Source organism: Betta splendens, chromosome 9 (genome assembly GCF_900634795.4).
Source record: "Betta splendens chromosome 9, fBetSpl5.4, whole genome shotgun sequence".
Lineage (NCBI taxonomy): Eukaryota > Metazoa > Chordata > Actinopteri > Anabantiformes > Osphronemidae > Betta > Betta splendens.
Window position 1 is genome coordinate 4,586,060 of NC_040889.2, and position 20,478 is coordinate 4,606,537.

General features: G+C 48.6%; 2 protein-coding genes across 2 annotated transcripts; one reads left to right on the forward strand and one right to left on the reverse strand.

Annotated features, from left to right (window-relative positions):
• Positions 1-678: 678 nt before the first annotated feature.
• utp20 (UTP20 small subunit processome component) lies at positions 679-16,127 on the reverse strand. The gene is made up of 60 exons (XM_029163396.3): positions 15,926-16,127; positions 15,641-15,721; positions 15,467-15,533; positions 15,210-15,342; positions 14,939-15,127; positions 14,678-14,759; positions 14,452-14,589; positions 14,194-14,349; positions 13,895-14,047; positions 13,657-13,791; positions 13,490-13,567; positions 13,206-13,384; positions 12,971-13,126; positions 12,798-12,886; positions 12,592-12,697; positions 12,349-12,499; positions 12,173-12,235; positions 11,919-12,086; positions 11,639-11,715; positions 11,477-11,556; positions 11,118-11,385; positions 10,853-11,038; positions 10,656-10,746; positions 10,454-10,539; positions 9,974-10,099; positions 9,714-9,880; positions 9,415-9,623; positions 9,146-9,289; positions 8,988-9,067; positions 8,664-8,899; positions 8,414-8,558; positions 8,229-8,316; positions 7,975-8,118; positions 7,825-7,878; positions 7,563-7,715; positions 7,330-7,485; positions 7,099-7,239; positions 6,882-7,019; positions 6,643-6,782; positions 6,452-6,534; positions 5,933-6,261; positions 5,709-5,848; positions 5,370-5,625; positions 5,106-5,273; positions 4,847-5,013; positions 4,523-4,670; positions 4,307-4,423; positions 4,025-4,195; positions 3,812-3,946; positions 3,606-3,716; positions 3,381-3,530; positions 3,108-3,290; positions 2,878-3,009; positions 2,666-2,798; positions 2,404-2,588; positions 2,243-2,314; positions 1,880-2,155; positions 1,676-1,802; positions 1,450-1,595; positions 679-1,367 (listed from the first exon to the last, which is right to left on the reverse strand). Exons 1-60 carry the CDS (start codon positions 15,974-15,976, stop codon positions 1,212-1,214), a joined length of 8,469 nt encoding a protein of 2,822 aa, XP_029019229.1. The 5' UTR covers positions 15,977-16,127; the 3' UTR covers positions 679-1,211.
• Positions 16,128-16,748: 621 nt separating this feature from the next.
• Positions 16,749-20,469, forward strand: slc5a8 (solute carrier family 5 member 8). The gene is made up of 17 exons (XM_029161578.2): positions 16,749-17,065; positions 17,146-17,265; positions 17,607-17,672; positions 17,773-17,824; positions 17,912-17,979; positions 18,060-18,098; positions 18,172-18,287; positions 18,393-18,533; positions 18,624-18,753; positions 18,834-18,922; positions 19,008-19,117; positions 19,216-19,283; positions 19,459-19,545; positions 19,641-19,858; positions 19,966-20,072; positions 20,137-20,225; positions 20,309-20,469. The coding sequence occupies exons 1-17, from the start codon at positions 16,832-16,834 to the stop codon at positions 20,399-20,401; spliced, it is 1,827 nt and encodes a 608-aa protein (XP_029017411.1). The 5' UTR covers positions 16,749-16,831; the 3' UTR covers positions 20,402-20,469.
• Positions 20,470-20,478: the final 9 nt, after the last annotated feature.

The window sequence follows — 20,478 nt, forward strand, 5'->3', positions numbered from 1 at the left end:
AAATCATTTGCTCTGACCTTACGTGTTATTATTTATTGTTGTTCTGAATATTGTGGATGGTCTATTGGTGTTTTATGTCCTTTATAATTTTTATTTTACTTTTAATTGTTGGGTGAGTCTGCAAAGCACAATAACACCAACAATATGCTTAATCTCTAGGTTATTTGCCAGACTTGTACATGTGAAGCATTGCAGTGATTCGCAAGACAAAGTTCGCGAAACAATTAATACTTTACAGACAGGTTTAGGCCTTGCTTCAGTAAAAAAGAGGTTAAGAGTTCAAGTCTCATGAGCTTTTCGCCTCCACCTTGTTCCCAGATGCTCGAGGCCTGGAACCAGAGGCTCTGACCCGACACAGATTATATCTTAAATCCTCTAACGTATGTTTATTAAAGTGAGTTATAACCAAGTCTCCTGCACTGAAATGCGCCAGGATTGGATATCTGCTACAGATGTAATAGTAATTACTTAGATCATGATGCTTTAGATCAGGATAACGGTAATAGACGTGACGTCAGTCAGGATGTATTGTACCTTTCTTAGTGCTTATCACACTGCTCTACTCATTGTAAGCCAATTCCATATCACTGATGCCCATGTTCCACTCAAAGTGGTGAGCCCAAGCACAGCCATGCAGGAAAAGAACATTTAAACTGAATTGTACTAAAGAAATGTGTTTAATGTGTTTAATGATACGTCATCTATGACTGTGCAGATCCACAGCTCTGCAGTACAGGTAATGAAGCACTAAATACTGAGCAAACTCACTCAATCACATATACTGGATGTAATACACACAGTACATTACAAGTCTCCGTAAAGTATTAGTATGTTTGTAATTGCAATGCTGTTGACATACTGCTAAAAAATAATAAAATTTCATTTTTAATTACAAATACCCTTTAATTTACCGCACAGGATACAAATCTGAGGACATGTCATTAGTCAGTTCACACCAGAAAAACTAATCTGCAAGTCAACAGTGGTGCAGAGTTTCTGTGGTGCAACAACTCTAACACCACGTCTCCTTTCTAGTCGTACAAGGGTGTTGTTACAGCAAAAACAGTGTTCACATGTCCCTCAGCCTGACACCACACTGATGGAATCTGCCGAGTCGGGACTCCCCAGCCAGCGTTTGTCCGCTAATCAGTCACGTTACTGGGTCCGTCAGCTTGTTTTCACCTCCGCCCAGTGTGATGTAGTGACACGGCTCACTCCACCATGGCCAAGTCTTTGAGGGCGTGCCTGCGCCGCTTCTTGGCTTTATATCCAGGCCGGTGAAACTCGATCTTTCTCTTCTTGGCTTCGATTTTGTTTTTGTGCTTCTTGAGCTTCTTCTTGACGGCCATTTCGGGATTGGCCACAGCCTGGACAAGAACAGAGGAAAGGCATATGCAACTCCACTGCCAGGGACTCATTACATCTACTGTGTGGGCTCGTCTGTCATACCTGCTGGGCTTTGTAGCGCTTGCGGGCCGCTCTCCTCTGTGAGAACTCCTTCTGCACGGCGGTGAAGGCCAGCGAGAAGCTCTCCAGGCCTACTTGCTTCTTCAGCAGCTCGATCAGCTCCTGCGCCAGGTTCTTCAGCGTGGGATCTGCTCAGAGGTGGAGAGGACGGTTCCAGTTAGCAGCGGCCATTTGGATGCTGGAAAAAGGACAGGTGTGGAGCCGTTACCTTGATCTGCGTACGTGCTGTCCAGCTCCCGGTACAGAGGCGCGATGATGGTGGTGAGATAGGGGCCGAGCTTGTCCCTCCCCAGGTCCATCGCTATCGCCCCCAGGAACTTGAACACACATGTCCTCTGTGGGTGAGAGCAAGAAAATGTTATAACTTACCCCCAACACATTTACATTAAACACCTACTTGCTCTCAAATCACCTTTATGGGAACTTTGGGTGTGTTGGACGCTTCTTTCTTGGCCATTAGTGACATTTTCTTTATCAGCCACATCAGAGTGGGCGGCCGATCATCTTTCCCATTCTCTTCTTCCTCCACATACTTTCCCTCATCCTCTACTTCCTGCCCTTCGTCTCCATTCTCCTGGTGCTCCTCCTCCTTCTCCTCCTCCTCTTCTCTCATTGCTTCCTCAGTGGCATCAGACTCGGGGGAAATCAGGTGGATCACCTTGCCGATGAACAGCAAGTTCTTTATGACCTGTGTGGGGAGCGCAACACGGCTGTCAATCAAATGTCACGTGAATAACAACAAAGCCCGAGGCATGTTTATGTGGTGTGTGTCCACCTGCTCTCCTGATGCCGTGTCCAGGAACTTTGAATGCAGCTGACTGTAGAACGTTAACGCCAACTCCCTCATCTACAAGACAGCAGACAAGGAGATTTCGCACCGACTGCGAGGAGAGAGTGTGCAGAAATGAGCTCGCCGTGTCTTTGAATTAGCCTCACCTTCTTGTCCAGGTTTCTGGTGAGAAAGGCCGAGGCCACCGACGGAGCTGAGGCATCTTTACCGTCTCCTCTCCAAGTGGAAAGCAGCTGCTCTGCCTGCTGGGCTGCGAACAGCTGACCGAAGAGCTGCGAGGCCGTGAGCCACACCCAGCAGTGAGGGAACTGCAGGTGGGCTTCAATGTGACCTACACGAGGTGATGGGATCAGTAAAAGTACAGTACAAGGTGCATGCGTGTTAATAATGGGAGTGTTGATCTTTTACCCCAGATACTGATGAGCGTGTCCTGAGGCTTGTTGAGCTCCAGAAACCCGCAGTGTTGGCTCAGTTTGGTGATGAGAGTCAGATAACTGAAGAGCAGCTGGTCCGCTTCCCTCTCGTGCTTCTCCTCCTCAATCTGCAGGACAGACACCATTACAAAAACACTTCCTTTCAGCAAACTGCCTTGAGATCATTTTAATAGGGGGGGCTCTTACATCTTCATAGTTGTCAGGGTTGAGCTCCTTCTCCAGCAGAGGCAGCAGCTCGTCCAGGCGACGGGCGAAGTTCTCCTCCTCCACCTCCACGAAGAGGCCGCAAACCTGAGCACCGAGACGCCGCAGGCTGGTCTGAGAGGACAGGGGTGAAGATAAGATCAAATATGACCGGAACCAGATGATTTGATGCTCCAAAGCCACTGGGTTTAATGCACTTAGATGGGCGGTACCTTCTCCGATTTCAGCCAGGTGCTCACTAGAGCGAACAGAGTGTTCTGGTTGTTCAGGTCCAGGTGGGCCAGCAGGGCCTTGATGGCCATGGTGGCCATTTTTTTACAGCGCGGCGAGTCGTCGTTGACCACGACCAGGGCCAGCGGGGCAAAGAACAGACCACTGTACTGACTCAGCAATTTCTACACAGAAACACACAGAAAAACATAATGTTGAGGAGGTGAAAAGTTAATACTTGCAAGTCTAATGCTACAGTTTGAGGTGTAACGTACCTTAGGGAAAGTCTGGAAGACGTACGCCAGCATCTCCAGCACAGACTCTCTGCCTGTGCTGTGCTCATACTGCAGCTGAGCCACCACGAAGTCCAGGTGATCCCTGAGCTTCATGCCCAGCGGGTAGTCCAGTAGGTACTTCACATAGATCTACACGACAACATTTTTTTTAAGCCTGCTCCCATTATTATGGCAAAATGCACCTGTTACATTAAATGCAAGTACCTGTCGACAGTTGTTCCTTATCATGACATTGTTGCCATTTACAGACAGCTGGGCCACCTTCTTCATCACCTCCTCCATCTCTGGAACAATGAGCTTCCGGGATAGAATTGCCTGAAGGACACATCAAGTTATACGTGATCACACACACACAGCTCAGCGAGCGGGGGTCAGAACATCGTCAGACACTCGTGAGCGCCACCGATTACCTTCAGCAGGCCGAACGCTGTGGCCTGGCGGGAGTGGTCATAGATGTCCTCCTCGGCGTATCCCAGCAGCACCTGCAGCTGCGTCTCCGTGATGTTGTTGCCTTGGATCTTCTTCGCGAGCACTTTAGTGATGCACTGAGAGGCAAACAAAGAGAAGAGATCTTGTTAAAGGCATTTCTTTTGAGTGAACTGCAGGATGAGCGGATGCAGTACCTTGAAGCAGTTCTGAACCAGCACATAGTTCTCGCCCCGGGCAGCTCCGGCCTTAGAGTAATCCTTCAGTAGGACAAAGAGCTGCTTGGTCAACGTGCTGGCATTCTGTTGTATCGCTGGGAGAGGGAACTTCAACAGCCAAATGAACGCCACCAGAGCCTCTGTGATCACCTTGGGAGAGAGTGGCGTGAGAGAGGACAGTGATGGGAGGGAGGAAATGTTAAAATGTCTATTTGATTCATTAGGGCGTGATAGGTGTAACATGTAAACAGACTGCAGTACCCTGACGTGCATGGAGTCGATGCAGTCGAGCAGCAGCAGCACGAAGGGATCCAGCATCTCCAGAGCGGAGGCTTCTGATAATGTTACTTTGATGTTTTTCAAGCTCATGTGAAGCAGCTGTAAAACAGACAAAGAATGACAATAAAGACTTGAGATTTTCTGACAATAATAAAAATTCCGGAATCATTGTGTCCTAGCTTGATGGGTGTTGGGCACCTTGAGTCCTGCATCCACTAGGATGTGCATGTTGGTCCGGCTGCTGACTGGAGCTTTCTGAATGCCTCTTTTGGGAGTTGGAGGCAGGAGCAAGCAGCTGGGAGGAGGCAGCCTTGGGTCGGGTGGAGGCTGAGCTGAGCCTTTCTCTCTAGGGTCATAAGTTATGGATAATAATGAAGTGAAGTGAACTATGGTGTGTTGATGTGTGGTTAGAGCAGCCTGCTGTGTGTGTGTGTGTGTGTGTGTGTGTGTGTGTGTGTGTGTGTGTGTGTGTGTGTGTGTGTGTGTGTGTGTGTGTGTGTGTGTGTGTGTGTGTGTGCATACCGGTCTCTCTTGGTGAGCAGTGGCAGACTCTGGCTGATCAGTCCATGGCTCAGCAGCAGGAAATCCTTGAAGGTCATGCCCTCATTTACCAGCAGACCCAGGACCACTCGCCGCAGTACAGCGCCCACGCGGTTACAGACCTTCAGACTGGACGACGTCTCCAGGATCTAGGGGAAGAAAAAGTGAGGGACACAGTGTAGAGCATCTGTTTCTCCCTATACTGTAGTTCTCACATTGAGTACAGCCATATAATCCGCACCTCCTTCAGAGGCAGAATGAGGGTGGTGATGCTCTCCTTGCTGCAGAACCGGGCCAGCAGCTCGTACGAGTCCATGCTCTTGCTGTGTCGAGCCTCCATCAGTTTGGAGACGATCCCCTTCACCTCCTTCTCCTCGGCCACAGCCCCAAACAGCTCGTTGTTAAAGATCTGACCATCGGCGAGGAAAGCAAAGCAGAAGAGATATAAAGATTAAGCCCGCAAACAAACCACAGTACAGATTAACCTATAAAAACTTGCTCTTACACTGATGAGCATGTTCATGCAGGGGTCCAAGTCGCCGCTCTTCAGGGTGGAACTGAGGACTAGCAGCAGCTGGTGCACCGTGAAGGTGAGCACGTGGATCTGGTAGCCCTTCATCAGGATACTCTGCATCTCTTTGAGCAGGTACTGCAGGTACCTGCACCCCAGCGTCTCGAGGATCTTCACGAGCGTGACTCGCGCCACGTCACGGATCTCCTGGAAACGGTTCTTCAGCAGCACACACACCTTGATCAGGATCCTGGATGGGGCAGCACAAATGTTAACCCTATTCACATGTAACGCGGAGGCACTTAGTAACGATGCAAGCCGCCGGCTGCATACCCAGGCAGGTTGGCCTCCATTACGTTTGGAGGCAGAGTCTGCATCAGCTTGACCATGGCGAAGGCTATGGGGATCCGCGCAACCTCCTCGTTCTTCACACCCTTCGACTTCACTGTTTTGTGCTCGTCATCGCGCTTTATCTATATGAAACACATCACTATTATTCTGCTAATATGACCTTTTTAGGACAGATGAAGTTCGTATGAGTGTCCGTGACATTGTACCTTAGCAGTGAGACACTTGTGCAGGCGTGGCAGCACGTTGTTGGTAACAGTCTGTTGGATGGTGGCGATCAGAGATTCCAGCTCCTTCTCGCTTTGTGGCAGGCCGCTGGCCACTGGGGGCGGTTTAGGGGCCGCCGGCCCAGTGGCTGCAGCGGTGGCCGTCTTCTCAACCACGCCGCTTTCCTTTTCGCCGTTGTTGTCCGTTTCCATGGGAACAGCAGACAAATCTGCCTTGTTGTCGATCTCCATTGGCTCCTCGTCATCGCTCGCATCCGATTCGTCTGCTTCAGCTTGTTCCTCGTCTCCCACATCGACTGTGGCCGTACCCGCTATGTGGAGTCAAACATTTATAATCAGTTACCTCATCAGTTCTAACAATATTATGCAGAACAAAATCCATTCAAAGCAACCCTAAACATGGGAGCCATAGTTTAAATATTAGGCATCGTCACTCAACATTAAAACGGTTAAAACAATAACAACAAAGAGGAAAAACTTCTAATCCATTCAGTCACTTACCTTCTCTGGCTTTAGCAGCTTCCATTTCTCTGCTCAGCGTCTCATAGTCAAAATGGAACGCCTCAAGAACTGTGACAAGCAAACTGCAGTTTGAACAAGGACAGAGAGGGAAAGTCAGGAATTAGTGGTTGAGAAAAAATAACTCAACAAAGTATAAAGGACTGACGCTTTTAAAGCACACACAGTCGTACCTGACAGCCAGCTTCTGCTCCACCTGCGCGGTCTGCAGGAGGTGGATGACTTGCTTCAGGTAGTACATATATCTAGACCACGTCAGCTTGCGGCACACTGCGCCCACCATCTCCACCGATGCCGTTATTAAGTTTTCGTGCTGCAGCGTGGGAGGAGAAGAGGGGGTCAAGACACAGAAGGAAGGAAGGAAACCCCTGTGTGGGTTTGTGACCGCTGGTTGGACCTGTGCACAACTCACCTTCAGCATCTTTTCATCCGTCAGCGCGGTCAAGGCGTAGGGCATGATGTACTGCTGGAGGGAGCGGGAGGTCATCGCTACGGTGCCGTCGGTCAGCTGCTTGGCCAGCTTCCTCAGCGCGCGACCTCTGCGGTGGATCTAAGTGGACAGAAACGATGTGAGCGCGGGGTGACGTTTGTGTAAGAGGAGACAGATGTCTGTTTCCATGGGTTTTCACCTGGATGTGCTTCATGTGCTCGAAGAAGTCAGACTCTGGATCGCTGTAGTTGGTGAGCTGAACCAGGTCTCTGAAGTCTTTCCTGGAGGGAAAGGTTTTCACCAAGCAGGCCAGAACACTGGTGTATTCATGTTGAACGCTCTGGTGACATGAAAAAGGAGACATGTGGGTGTTTAATGCAGCTTAGGGCGTATTTAGAAACTAGAGGCCTCCTGTAGTCTTCTAACTAACTTCTGTCTTTCTGCGGAGCCCTTTGCGAACAGCATCCAGGATCGTGTGTTGAATGATGTCCTTGTACGTCCGCTCTCCAGCTCCGATTGCTGCGATCTGGGTAATTACCGCAGACAGACACAAGGTGGCGTTGTCTGCCAGCGACATGTCCCCAATCTGCATCCGAGGAGAGACAGGTGATAAAAGTCCTGAAGGGGGGCATACGTAGTATATCTAGTCATCGAATCACCAACCTCGTAGGTGTGGAAGCAGATATGTACGACGGTGCGGATGTAGTCCAGGTCCAGAGTTTGCATCTCTCTGATCCGCCTGCTAGCGTCCTGGAAGGCTGTGAGGCGCACGTCGAAGTAGACCTCGTCTAAGTGCCGGCTGTCGAAGGCGTTGAGCTGGAGAGGACACACAGAGCACGAACGTTGCAGATCATAATGAAGCAAAAAGAATATGATGATGAGGAAATGATGATGAAATGATGATGAAATGATGATAAATGTTTACCTTTGCTGCCACATCCGTGATGTATGTGAGTGAAGGCTCAAAGTCTGACAAAGTCTGGAAACACAGCAGCATCGAGACATTAAAAGTTACAAAAATACATTCTATGTATCCAACAGCAGGAACTAAAGGTGGTATTTTGATCTCTGGCACCTGGAAGGCGCTGGTGAGGGCCTTTCTGGTCAGCTTCTCGTGAATGACGGAGAAGAGTTTGCTGAGAGGCTGCAGAAACATGGACGGTTGCACACACTGTCGCAGCAGGTTCTGCACGGTGGCCAGGATGTCGAGGACCGTCTCCTGAAATAAAAAAAAAGCGAGGCAGGTTCCGAAACTGTCAGATTTGTAAAACCCTTGCTAACTGGGTGCATTCAGTTCCCTTCACTCACAGACAAATCTTAAGTTCTAACCTGAGGGTTGTTGCCTTTCTGGAGGTAGGGAACCAAGAGGCTGACGAGCACTGAGCTCTGCTCCTTGTCACTCACAAATCGACTGATCCTGGAGAGAGAAAAAATCAGAATAAACGTCTCGGATACATTGACACAGCCGCTAAAATTGGATAAGGATATATGCGGAGATATGTAAGAAGACCAACTTGGAGAGGATGTTGAGCTCTTTGGACACCTGCGCCCTGAATTTCTTCTTCCTGAGTCTGGCGGTGTTGCTCACGATTCCACTGAGGTACCGCAGCACGGTGGAGACGTGAGGCAGCAGCACCTTGGAGCCCAGAGTTAAAGAGTCTGGAAAGGATTCCACATGTTACACGTGTGACTTTATCGAGTGATGCAGCAACAATAACCCTGACACTGGAGTATTTGGTGCTGCTACAATACAGCTAAAATAACCTGCGGCGATGAGGGATCCCTCCTCGGGCTTTGAGAACACGCAGTCGTTGACCGTCAGCTCTGTCTCCGTCTCCGAGGCAACGAAGTCCTCTGCGGTTGCTAGGGTCTCGGCTATATCCATTACGACGTTGATGGTGATTGGGGAGGCGTTCTTTGCAAACAGGAGGGCGAAGACGTTGAGGAGGATATCATACTCTGGGTGGTTCGGCTTTTGCTTGGCAAGGAGGGGGTAGTACCTGAGAGACACGCATTCGTCTGAATAAAACAACCGAACCAATCTGCGATGCTACAATAATAAGACCACAGGAGAAGTGACAGGCTGACCTGGCATTTTTACACCACACGTGGATGAGTTTGAGCAGGGGGGTCGGCGAGTAAGGGCTCTCAGTGGGGAGACGACATACCTGCGCACACAAAAGGTCAAGGACGCTGCCTGGAAACAGATAAGAAATAAAACACCAAACTCCAGACGCGACAGGTACCTGAGGCCACACGACGGCCGCGAAGACGGCGTCCAGCTCGTCTGGAGTGAAGCTGTACGTGTCGAAGCACTCGAAAAAGTCTTGCACCCTGAGGAGGCCAAGTCGCCTCAGGTTCTTCAGAGGACTGATGCAACCTGCACGGAGCTGCAGGCAAAGACAACCCTCACTACATGCAGGTCATTGAGGCAAGCAGCTAAGATAATTAATGGCATATATTTGACATATGGGAGGAATCTGATCATTGTATCGGCCTCCTTTGGATTCTGTACCTGCTCCCTCTTGTCCAGGATGGTGGACACAGAGGCGACGACACACAGCAGGATCTGCAGCACCTTCGGCAGGTACATGTGAATGAGGTGGCCAACTTTGTGGATCAGCACGTTAATGATGTCGAGCAAGTTCTGCTGGCGGCCCAGGGGCAGCACGGCGGCCACGTCCGTCTCGGCCACGGCCCTCTCTACTGCGGCCAGACAGGAACCTTGGGGACACACGGGCAATGAGATAAAGGTTAGCTGTTTTCCTGATGTGCATGTATGAAGACCACGTACAGCTTCGTATCTTCCGCTACCTTGGCTGTGATGGCGGAGCGGCTCTAGCAGCAGGTCGATGAACATTCCCAGCTCCTCGGGCTGGCAGCCCGCCAAGAAGCGCAGGATGATGGAGGACCGTGAGGCGGTGCTGGACTTTCCCTGGAACTTACTACCTGATCTACTGCGCAAACGCCCGAACAAGATCCTGCATCATGAACGACAAACACAAGGCGGGTGAATACCTGCTGAAGCTGTTCTACTTCGCCTACATCTTAACGTTCTAAAACGCACGCATCACCTCATGAGCAGTGGGATGAGTCTCTCTCTGTGTGAAGCTTCAACCACTCCTGTTTCCTCGGAAATGTTGAAATGGACAATCTCCTCTTTGAAGTGTTTGTCGTCCAGTAGCTTCTCCAGATTCTCTCTGGACACACAAAAAAATCAAAACAGTGAGATGAGGAATCACAAGGGTTCTACGGTGTCATTGTCCAGAAACTAGGTAACTATGGCAGCAGGATCCTGAACAAGGAGCCACGGGTGCAATCATCCGTAATTCAAAACATCTCGGAAGCAGCACGTCTGTCTGCAGGTGAATCTGCCAGCGCAGTAACTGGATAACGCGCTAACAACCAGGGGCATCTCTTGAGGCGGAGGGGACGCGTTACGCTCCTTCATCCGTAATCACAGACGGACGACGACAGGAGCCTCACAAAGAGGCCACAGTGATCTAACCAAAGGCCAGAGAGAGAGAGAGACACAGACACGTAGGTATTCTTACTTGTACGGAGCGATGCTGGGGTCTTTGTATGTGAGGACGCATTCCAGCGCCGCTCGCTGGATCTGCTGGTCCTGATGGCAGAGGAACTGAAAGCACAAACACGAGGAAACAAGCTGAAGCATCTTTAGCTTGAAAATCAGACGTCTGAACACGAACGCCTCGTTAGTAACAGCTTTTGGGCCTTGAAGTGTGCCGGGCGTACCTGGTTGTAGAGCTCGCTGAGGCTACTCTCCAGGTAAAGAGCCCGAGGGTTGGAGAACTGGGCAAAAACCTTCAGGTGAGCAATAAGTTGTCTGTGAGAGGAAACAAATCCAGAAAGGCTCTCAGTCCGTTTCCTGTGTTTATGAGTTACCATGACAACCTCATTTTAAAGCAACCAGCGTAATTCTGATGTCTTACTTGGCAGCAGTTTTCCTTGATGGTCCCTTCCTCTGTTGTATGTTTTCCTCCTCTTCCTCCTCCTCCTCTTCTTCTTCCCCCTCCTCTTCCTCCACAGTTGTTTCCGACTCCCGCAGGGCAGCATCGCTCCTCTTCCTCAGGTCCTGGGTGGGTGCCACCAGCAGGTCGGCAGAGTAAAACTCATTCCTGCCAGATAAGAACCCATCAAAACCTGACACTTGCACACAAGGATTTGTTGTAAATCACGTCCATTTTAAACAATAACCTGATGAATCTGAGCAGCAGAGGAGACAGTTCGCGGCTGCGTGGTTCCACCCTGTCGGGGAACTGGGTCATAGCGCGCCACAGCAGACTGCGAAAGTTGGGGAAGTCAGTCCGGTCATCGGGGCGGCAGGTCCGCGTCAGCTGCTCGAGGAACAGCGCGCCCACGTCCCCGCTTTCAATGACGTCACAGCCGGGCTCACTCTGATGGTTGATCTCATCTTCCTCTTCGCTAAGGCCATCGTCTTCACAATCACTTTGCAGTTCTTTCTCTAAAGGCAGGCAGAATACAAATGCAACACGTTACAAATGAGGAAATCGTCACTTTCCAGCATCCTGCATCCGAGCAGGCTGAGATCTTACCAGCTTGCCCTGCCACCATATCCAGGTGATCATGGTAGACGCCCCAGAAGTCCTTGTTGTCCATCCCCCTGGCATGGCTCCTGTGAGAAGACAATCATGGGTTAAACCACCTGTTGCACCGTGCAACTGCATCACGACTGGAACTGATCACAAAATACTCACACAAGAAGTTCAATAACTGAGTCCCAGAGTGGCCTGAAGTTGATGAACAGCATAGCAATAAGATAACGTAGAGGCACCTGAGTAGAGAGAAAGATGCAAACAGGAAGTTGTTATGGTCTACAACTAAAGCAGCTCCTCTCATTATATTATGATAAATCCAGCTATTGTAAATTCATAGATCTTAGTGTATATTAGCGGAGGTGGATGTTGCAGTTTTCTTTAATTATTTTGTTCCTCTCCAACAACTTATGCCTTGTTGCTTATTTTAATATTACTGTACCTGCTGGAAGGTGCCGGGCGGCCCCTGAGGCAGGCAGCGTTGCACCAGGTCGTGTCTCAGCTTCCGGAGGTGAAGCAGCTTTTCCCTGTAGTCGTGAACCGAGGCGGGCACCAGCTCCGCCTGCAGGCAAACGGCAAACACCGGCTGCACGTCCGCGTTGTCCTCGGCCTTAACAGAGGGACAGACGGTCGAATGAATCTACACATGACCCCACCGTTGCTGTAGCTTTGACGTGATCTGCCTGACGTTCCTACCGCAGGCTGTGGAGGGAGGTCTGCCTCAAACTGGGAGAGGATCCTTAGAGTCAGCAGGCGGATCTGAGGAAGAAGACAAAAAAAATGCAAACCTGCTTAAATAATTCCTTATATATCCAAATCTAAATAAATCTATACCTAAATCTTCTAATTAAAGGTTCAATGATAAATGCTACCTTGGAGATGTTGGAGGAGAGGTTGGCATGCAGGATCTGGAAGAGCTCCAGCAGTGCACTGTGTGAAAGATGTTGCGATACGCCGCTCAGCGACAGCCGCGTGTAGTAGAGGTCTCCTAACAGAAGAGCTGACAGGTCTGTGGGGAACCTCCTATAATAATCAGGAACGCGGATGTAACGAATCAGTTAAATAAATGAGGCAGAGGCAGCATGGACTCATTAGGCAGTGAAAAAATGGCACACCTGAGGACCGACGTGATCTTGTCCACAGTTACTAGTGAGAGAAGCTGTGCAGAACTGTCCAGACTGAGGAGGCAGCTCAGGGCCTGTCGGGCCACAAACAGACCCGCTGGAAGGAAAAGCTGAGGTCAATATTACAAACGAGCACAGGAGCAGTTCATTCTTTAGTCTGACATTGTCCACTGTGAACGATGAACAACCAAACAAACCTTTCCCCAGTTTTTCACTGTCGATCTCACACAGCAGGCGGTTCAGGAAAGTGGTCACAACGGGAACAACGCTAGCTGGAGTCAGAGGTCTATTACAAAAAGCAAAAAGTCAACAAGTGGAGGCAGATTCTGGAGAATCAGCTTTGTTCTAACATGGTTAACCCGTGTGTTACCTGAGGTGTGGGAGCAGAGTGAGGGCGGCCCAAGGCAGGGACAGGTCAGTGATGCACTGGCTCTGTTGCTCACATGATCTGATCAATGACAGCACCAGCTCTGGCACTGCTAGTTGCTCTGGTGCCGTACCGTTGGCTTGATCGCTCTTCTCACCGCTAAACACATTTAATCTGAATTTAGGCAGCTGCAGAAATCAGACACGTTATTTACTTGAAATACAGAGTTGCATCTCACCCAGCCGCGTGTCCAGTGAAGAGTAGTGGGTATGTTTCAAAAGCCATGGAGCCATCTGTAGGGGGTGGGGCTTTAGCGAGGATAAGACTGACCAGAAGATCCAGGCCATAATTGCGAGAGGCGATGTCTCCACAGCCAAACAACCCAGCTGTGAAATGAAGCAGGCTGGGGAGGAAGAGCTGGAGGAGGGAAGACGAGAGCTTACAAGTTAGTGGCAGGGAGATGTGGACCAAATTAAACAGAGGCAGAGGAAAACACTGGATTTATCACCCATCACAACTTGCCTGTTCAAACTGTTGCATGGTGAACATCTCCTTGGTGAACTCGACTATCAGGGCTTCTCCCACCTGACTGGCAAACACCTGATGAACACAGTCAGAGAGGCTCACACACACAGACTGGTTGCACGTGCAGAAAAAATGTGAACACGGTCTGTTGAACACAAACACACCTTCTGAACTGCCTCCTGGATCAGTGACTTAGGCAGGGTGATATTCTCCCCGAGGAGCAGGGATGAGGTGATCTGGAGCAGGAGACGTGAACAGGAGGACGACAGAGCAGAGCTCTGAATCAACCGCAACACCGTCTGCAGCCACAGTGGAAGTGGTGAAACAAAACAATATTACTTGCACATATTCAGTCACATTTTATATTGAAGTCATAAAAATGTCTAAATAGTTTCCTTTTACCTGGCAAACAGCCTCTGGATTGGTGACCTTGGCTCCATCCCTGTGGGAGACCAGGGTGTGGAAAATGTATAGCAGCCTCTCAAGCTGATCAGTTGCCTGGGCAGCCTCTTCTTCATTGGCCTCTATCTTATCAAGGAGCTCCACCACATTGGCCTGCATCAAATGTGATCATATCACAGCACAAACACCCCATGAACCAGTCAAAGTAGACACATAAATCATATATAATTTATGATGTTGCTTCGTTTCTGCATCCAACTAATGTTAATATTATAGGAGATGATGCTCAGTGTGTGCACCTGTAAGGACTCCCACAACACCAGGAAGTGTTCTATGTCAACGTGGCTGGCTGCGGCCTGCGCCATGTGATCCAGAGCATCCCTGACCGTGTCCCATGGCAGACAGACCCCCGGGCTGGTGGTAGGGCCAAGCTTGTGCAGAGCCACAGGCAGAGCCTGGAGAGAAACAGTGAAGGATTACAGTGTATTTTTATACAACTCTGTGCAGTCACAAGCTCAAGGACATTTACAAGCTACACACTCCCTGGAGACACTCACAGTCGCAGCACAGGAGTGGAACATGTGTCGAACTCCTTTACACATCTCGAACAGCAGCTGCCCTGCTCCCTGTGTCTTGTTTGGGTTCTGCTGCAGGTCCAGGAACATAAGGGTCAGCAGAGCGTCAAGGTCGGGAACCTACAGGTAGAAATAAAAACAAAGTAAAACATATAAAATATATAAAATGCTGCAATGTGAAACCATAACTTCTTACTCAATGTTTTACCTTTCTCATCAAGAAAGCGAAGCTCTCTGCTGCGAAATTGCGAATATGCTCCTTCTTGTGTGCCATCAGTGTGCTGTACAAACTGTGGCACACAACACAGAATAATATAAACCAAATAATATTGTACGTTTTAATCACTAGTAAAACCCATTATCTGCTCCACTAATAGCACGGCAAAAAGGAACTATAGAGTAGCTGCTTAATGCAGCCGTAAACCAACCATAATTACAAAGCTACCCAGTAAATAACCCTTTTTCTCACCTGTAGATGTTGTTCATGTCCTTCACCATGATCCTCCACAAGTACTTGTAGAGGTAGGACAGGCATGTGAAAACCCACTCCAAGACCTCTGTGTCCCTGGTGTCCAGCAGTCCGGTGATCAGAACAAAGAAGTCAGGGAAGTGAGGGTAGAAGTCTGTCTGTAGGTCTCTCGCCAGCTGCACCACCAGGCTGGATGGAGGAGATAAGATGAGGTAAGTAGATCGGCCATTAGCATGTGTGAATACTGAGAAACACAAAGCAGACGACTCACTCCAGGAGTGGCTGGTAGGCCAGACTGTTGGGAACAGCCAGGTGTGTTTTCAAACTCTCCACTATGGACTTCTGATGGAAGACCAGCATGTTGAATGAATGGCACATGTTGGACACTTCTTTCCAAAAGGCAGCTGTGGAGGAAAGGGACCAGTTTGACATCAGCTGTGGGCGAAAGCATCTTTCTCCAGGTTTAGAGAAATAGAACTTGAGATCTAACATCAGTTAGGAAAACGTTTTACTATGTTAAATACATACTGAAGTGCTCTGTCAAGTTGAGTTGCCTCCATTTTCTCAGACCTTCAGAGAAGTATGTTTCTACTTCCTGCATTAGAAGAAAATCACATTAGCACTTATCAAAGTGCAACAAAACAAACCGTACAAGTGAGAGGAATACTCTCTCTAATACTCTCTCTATATAACTGTACATACCTCAGCGTAAGATCCAGTCCTGTCAATACGATGAATAACATCAATCTTGACATTGGAAAGTCTTTCCGAAAAAGTGAGAAACTGAAACAGACATAGTGTCAATAATGCAAATATGACACTATCAGGGGTTTTAATTTCAATTCTACTGGTGAATCCCAGAGCGAAATGAATTTTGTATTACTGTGCGTGTTACTCTACCTAACCAGTTTAATGACGATATAATAAACTAATTGGGTTAAGACAGCTTCATCTCTAAGTCCATGCATCCATGCTGTAAGTTCTCACCCTGTACTTGTTCTCAGATTTGTGATGTGACGACTTTGATTTGAGCTTCATCGTTGCTTCCTCGTGCGATCAAAGACGGGTTGTATTATACTATTGTCGTAGTATTTATCATTTATGTAAACTTAAATTTGCTCCTAGTTTTGGCTTCAGGTGTTTACACACACACGCCGACATCAGGAGGCCGCCATGTTGAACAAAGCATGCTGGGAGTTTTTTTTTACTTTTCCTCCGCGTGGTGCGCAAAGTGAAGTCTTGGAGCGAGAGAGAAATCCGATCGTCACTTCCGCCTTCGTGTGCGGCTTCAAAACATTTTTGTTTTCGAGGTCGACTTACACTTTTACACTTGACAAATTGACTTTACGGAATTAACAAACTTTCAACTAAACACAAATAAAATGCTGCTTTTCTGCCATAAATGTTTTAGTTCAAACAACTGAATAGAATTTCTTGGCAAAATTATAACAGTGGAAATTCTAACGGATTGTGCTCTTAATATTGTATCCCATGATTATATTAATTTATTCTCATTATCTCTCCTGAAACAAGTTACACTCATCATATGATCATAAAAACTTCTGTAAATATACTAAGGATGTTAAAAATGACTAACAGGGTGATATCACAAATGGGTTTTTGAACATTCCAGTTGAAACAAAAAGGCAGGAATGTGTGTCTGCACACACAGTCTGTGCCGGTGACAGCTTTCATGATCAGGTACAGTCCATTCCCTCCCTCACTCGCTCGCTCCCTCCCTCCCTTCGCTCGCTCACCCTCAAACACATAAAAGATTACAGTTCAGCCCTCAGCTCAGTGTTGATTCAGAATGTGCCCGGGCTTCTCCGAGTGCAGATCAGACCACTATTACTTGTCTTCAGGTTTGAAACTTTTCCTCGGCCTTGCACCAACATGTCAGGGAGCTCTCCGGCAGCTGGCGCGTTCGCTGTGGCGGACTACGTGGTGTTCGCGCTGATGTTGGCCACGTCTGCTGCCGTCGGGGTCTACTTCGCTTGGGCAGACAGGGGCCAGAGGAGCACCAGGGACTTCCTGATGGGGGGCCGCAGACTGACGGCCCTGCCCGTCTCCCTGTCCTTGACCGCCAGCTTCATGTCAGCCATCACGGTGCTGTCCAACCCAGCCGAGGTGAGGTTAAGGTGCAGTAGATCCTCCAGAGAACACGTTTGGATTTGAATTCATTCATTCCTCACCCCACTCCTCCGTAGGTGTACCGCTTTGGAGCCAATATTGTGTTCTTTGGTTTGGCCTATGCACTGACCATGCTGGTCACATCAGAGATCTTCCTTCCAGTCTTCTACAGACTGGCCACTACCAGCACCTACGAGGTACGTGTCTCACACTCCTTTGTGTGAAGCCAGAAATGTTTTGCAACACAGTCTTTCTATTCTATCTAAATCTATGAAGGCACGAGAGAAATGTTTGGGTGACGTAAAATGAGGACCTGACCCAGATTTCCAGATGTTCTTGTCTTGCAATGCAAATAGAATGTGAAGGAATTGTTAAAAATTACACAGAGGCACCAAAGAGCACGTCCCCTTTTGTGCCGCATGCAGCTGATAAGCTGTGGGCTCTGGGCTCTAGACGTATCATTAGGACATGTTTAAGCTGCATATTGAGACGCTATGGAGTCAGCATCACGGTCCGTGTGTGTCACACCTCTGCCAAGTATCTAGAGCTGCGCTTCAACAGAGCCACGCGCCTGCTGGGATCTCTGTTCTTCATCGCTCAGACTGTGAGTAAGACGCCAGTCAGCAAAGTAGACGCCTGTGGCCCAAACCACAAGCACGATGCCCGTCACTTACAGATGCTGGCATTATTTCCCTCTTTCACAGATCCTCTACACTGGGATCGTCATCTATGCCCCGGCGCTGGCTTTGAACCAGGGTGGGTTGGTTGGTTAAACACCAGGGCTCCTAATGCTGCTTGATGACTGCTTGGTCTAACCCCCCCCCTTCCTCCGTCTCTCTGCAGTCACCGGGATAGATCTGTGGGGCGCCATCATTTCCACAGGGGTCGTCTGTACCTTTTACTGCACGCTGGTACGTGGGACATGACCTGTGGCGACGCTGCTCGTGTATCATTGTTTCATGCCTGGACTCTCTGCTCTGCGTTGCCACAGGGCGGCCTGAAGGCAGTGGTGTGGACCGACGTCCTTCAGGTAGGCTTCTGGACGGACCAGCGTTTGACCGACAGACCCCCACACTGTGATCGTATATGCGTTTTCCCTGCAGCTGGGCGTCATGCTCACAGGCTTCCTGTCCGTTATCATCAAGTCCATCATCTTACAAGGGGGCGTCTCGCCCATTATCTCAGACTCACAACAAGGCGGGAGACTCAATTTCTGGGAGTGAGTATAGTCAATGAATAAGTTGCTGAGTCTATGAATGTATAATAAAAGAGGGTGAAGTAAGCATTAAGTGAATTTTAAACTTTTTGCTAACTGTTTTACAAGTTTTGACATAAACCCTCGGAGGAAACACACGTTTTGGACCATAACCATCGGGGGGACTTTTCTCTGGATCAGCATCTATGGAATCAACCAAGGCCAAGTTCAGAGATACATCTCTTGCAAAAGCATCGCCCACGCCCGAATGTGAGTTCTGTTCACATATTCATTCATCTGACCCTCAATGACATATGAAATGAACCCAGATATGGCGCGTGTGCTTGTTCTCTTTTCCAGATCTCTGTACATTAACCTGCTGGGCCTGTGGCTCATCTTGCTGTGCTCGGTGTTTGCAGGAATGTGCATTTACTCTGTGTATAAGACATGCGACCCGTTGACGGCCGGCCAGGTCTCCGCTCCAGATCAGGTACGGTGGAGAAAGGCACGGCCGTCCATCTGTAAGGAGGCTCTCACGCATGCATGGTGTCGTGGCTCCCCTCTCCACAGCTCCTGCCGTACTTGGTGATGAACATCTTGGGCGGCCACCCCGGCCTTCCTGGGCTGTTCGTCGCAGCAGTGTACAGCGGATCCCTGAGGTCAACACGGCATTGGATTCATTTCTCTGTACAAGATACCTGCGCGTTGTCTGACTTAACTTGGTGTTTCGTGTGTCACCTCCAGCACGGTGTCCACCAGCATCAACGCGCTGACTGCTGTGACGATAGAGGACCTGATCAGGCCGTGCACCAATATGTCTGAGAAGCAGCTCTCCTGGATCTCCAAAGGCTTGAGTAAACACACCTTCCATGAGTATATGATGCTATTTCAGCTGACTAACCTGTGTTATCGCGACCTTTACAACTGGGTTCTAATGCAATGTTACTTACAGCTTTCACATATGGGGCAATATGTATCACAATGGCTGGACTGGCATCAATCATGGGGGGAATTCTGCAGGTAAATGACACAGATAGAGACTGACAATCATTCACACTCATGCCTGCTGGCAATTTACACCACTTAACCTGACTGCATGTCTTTGGACTGTGGGAGGAAGCTGGACAATGCTTAAAGTCGATGTTTTCTCAGGTGCCACTGTCTGAAGTTTATGATTATCATTGACTTTATACAGGCAGCCTTCAGTGTTTTTGGAGTCATTGGAGGTCCTCTACTTGGCTTGTTTATACTGGGCCTCCTTTGTCCATTCGCCAACTCCAAAGTAGGTCTCAAACAGTTTAACCTTGTGATTTGTTTTGTGACTTACAATGAAGTTATTCATTATACAATTCATTTATTCCATGAAACATTTCCTAGGGAGCTCTGTCAGGTCTTGTGTCAGGGCTGATCTTGTCTCTCTGGGTGACCATTGGAGCCAGGATATACCCTCCCTCCCCCGAGATGACTCGACCGTTGTTACTAACAACTGAGGGCTGTAACCTTACCACTACGGAAAGCATCAACTGGACCTCCACCGCTCTGCCAGAACCACTAAGCTCCATCACCACAGCCCCACTGCAGAACATAGGCAGTGGGCAAGTGTGACTTTGCCTATAAACTGAAATCAGAATCCATTTACACACAATAGTAAGAACATTTATATGAACTCTTTACCACGAAGTACTGTATGTTCTCCCACCAGGAGACCTCCACTCGCAGATCACTGGTACGCCTTGTCCTACCTCTACTTTAGTCCTTTGGGAACTTTAACAGCCGTCAGTGTGGGCCTGCTGGTCAGCATCCTTACAGGTAAATGACATGATGTCATGTTATAAAATCTCTCAGTATTTTGACTTTACAATGTGCTTCCCAGGAGGCTGTAAGCAGAGGGCAGAATCTAGGCTGACCTTAATGAAAGAAGACACAACAATTTATCACGTTTTCAAGTTTTTCAAGCACAAAGTAGGTGATGCAAATATTATAGGTATAACAAATGCAGGCTAATAACAGCTACTGAGTTCTGGTTTGTGCTCCTCCTCATTAAGGTCAAGAGGTCAAGAGTGCTGGACCTGGCAAATGACAGAGACAGGAAATATGGAAACACAAATCATGCTTTCTGGGACTCTGGGCTGGATTAGTAGAATTCTCATTTTAATTTCAAACCCATATTCTTCAACTTATTTCTAATATCTGATTTATATATATATATATGTAT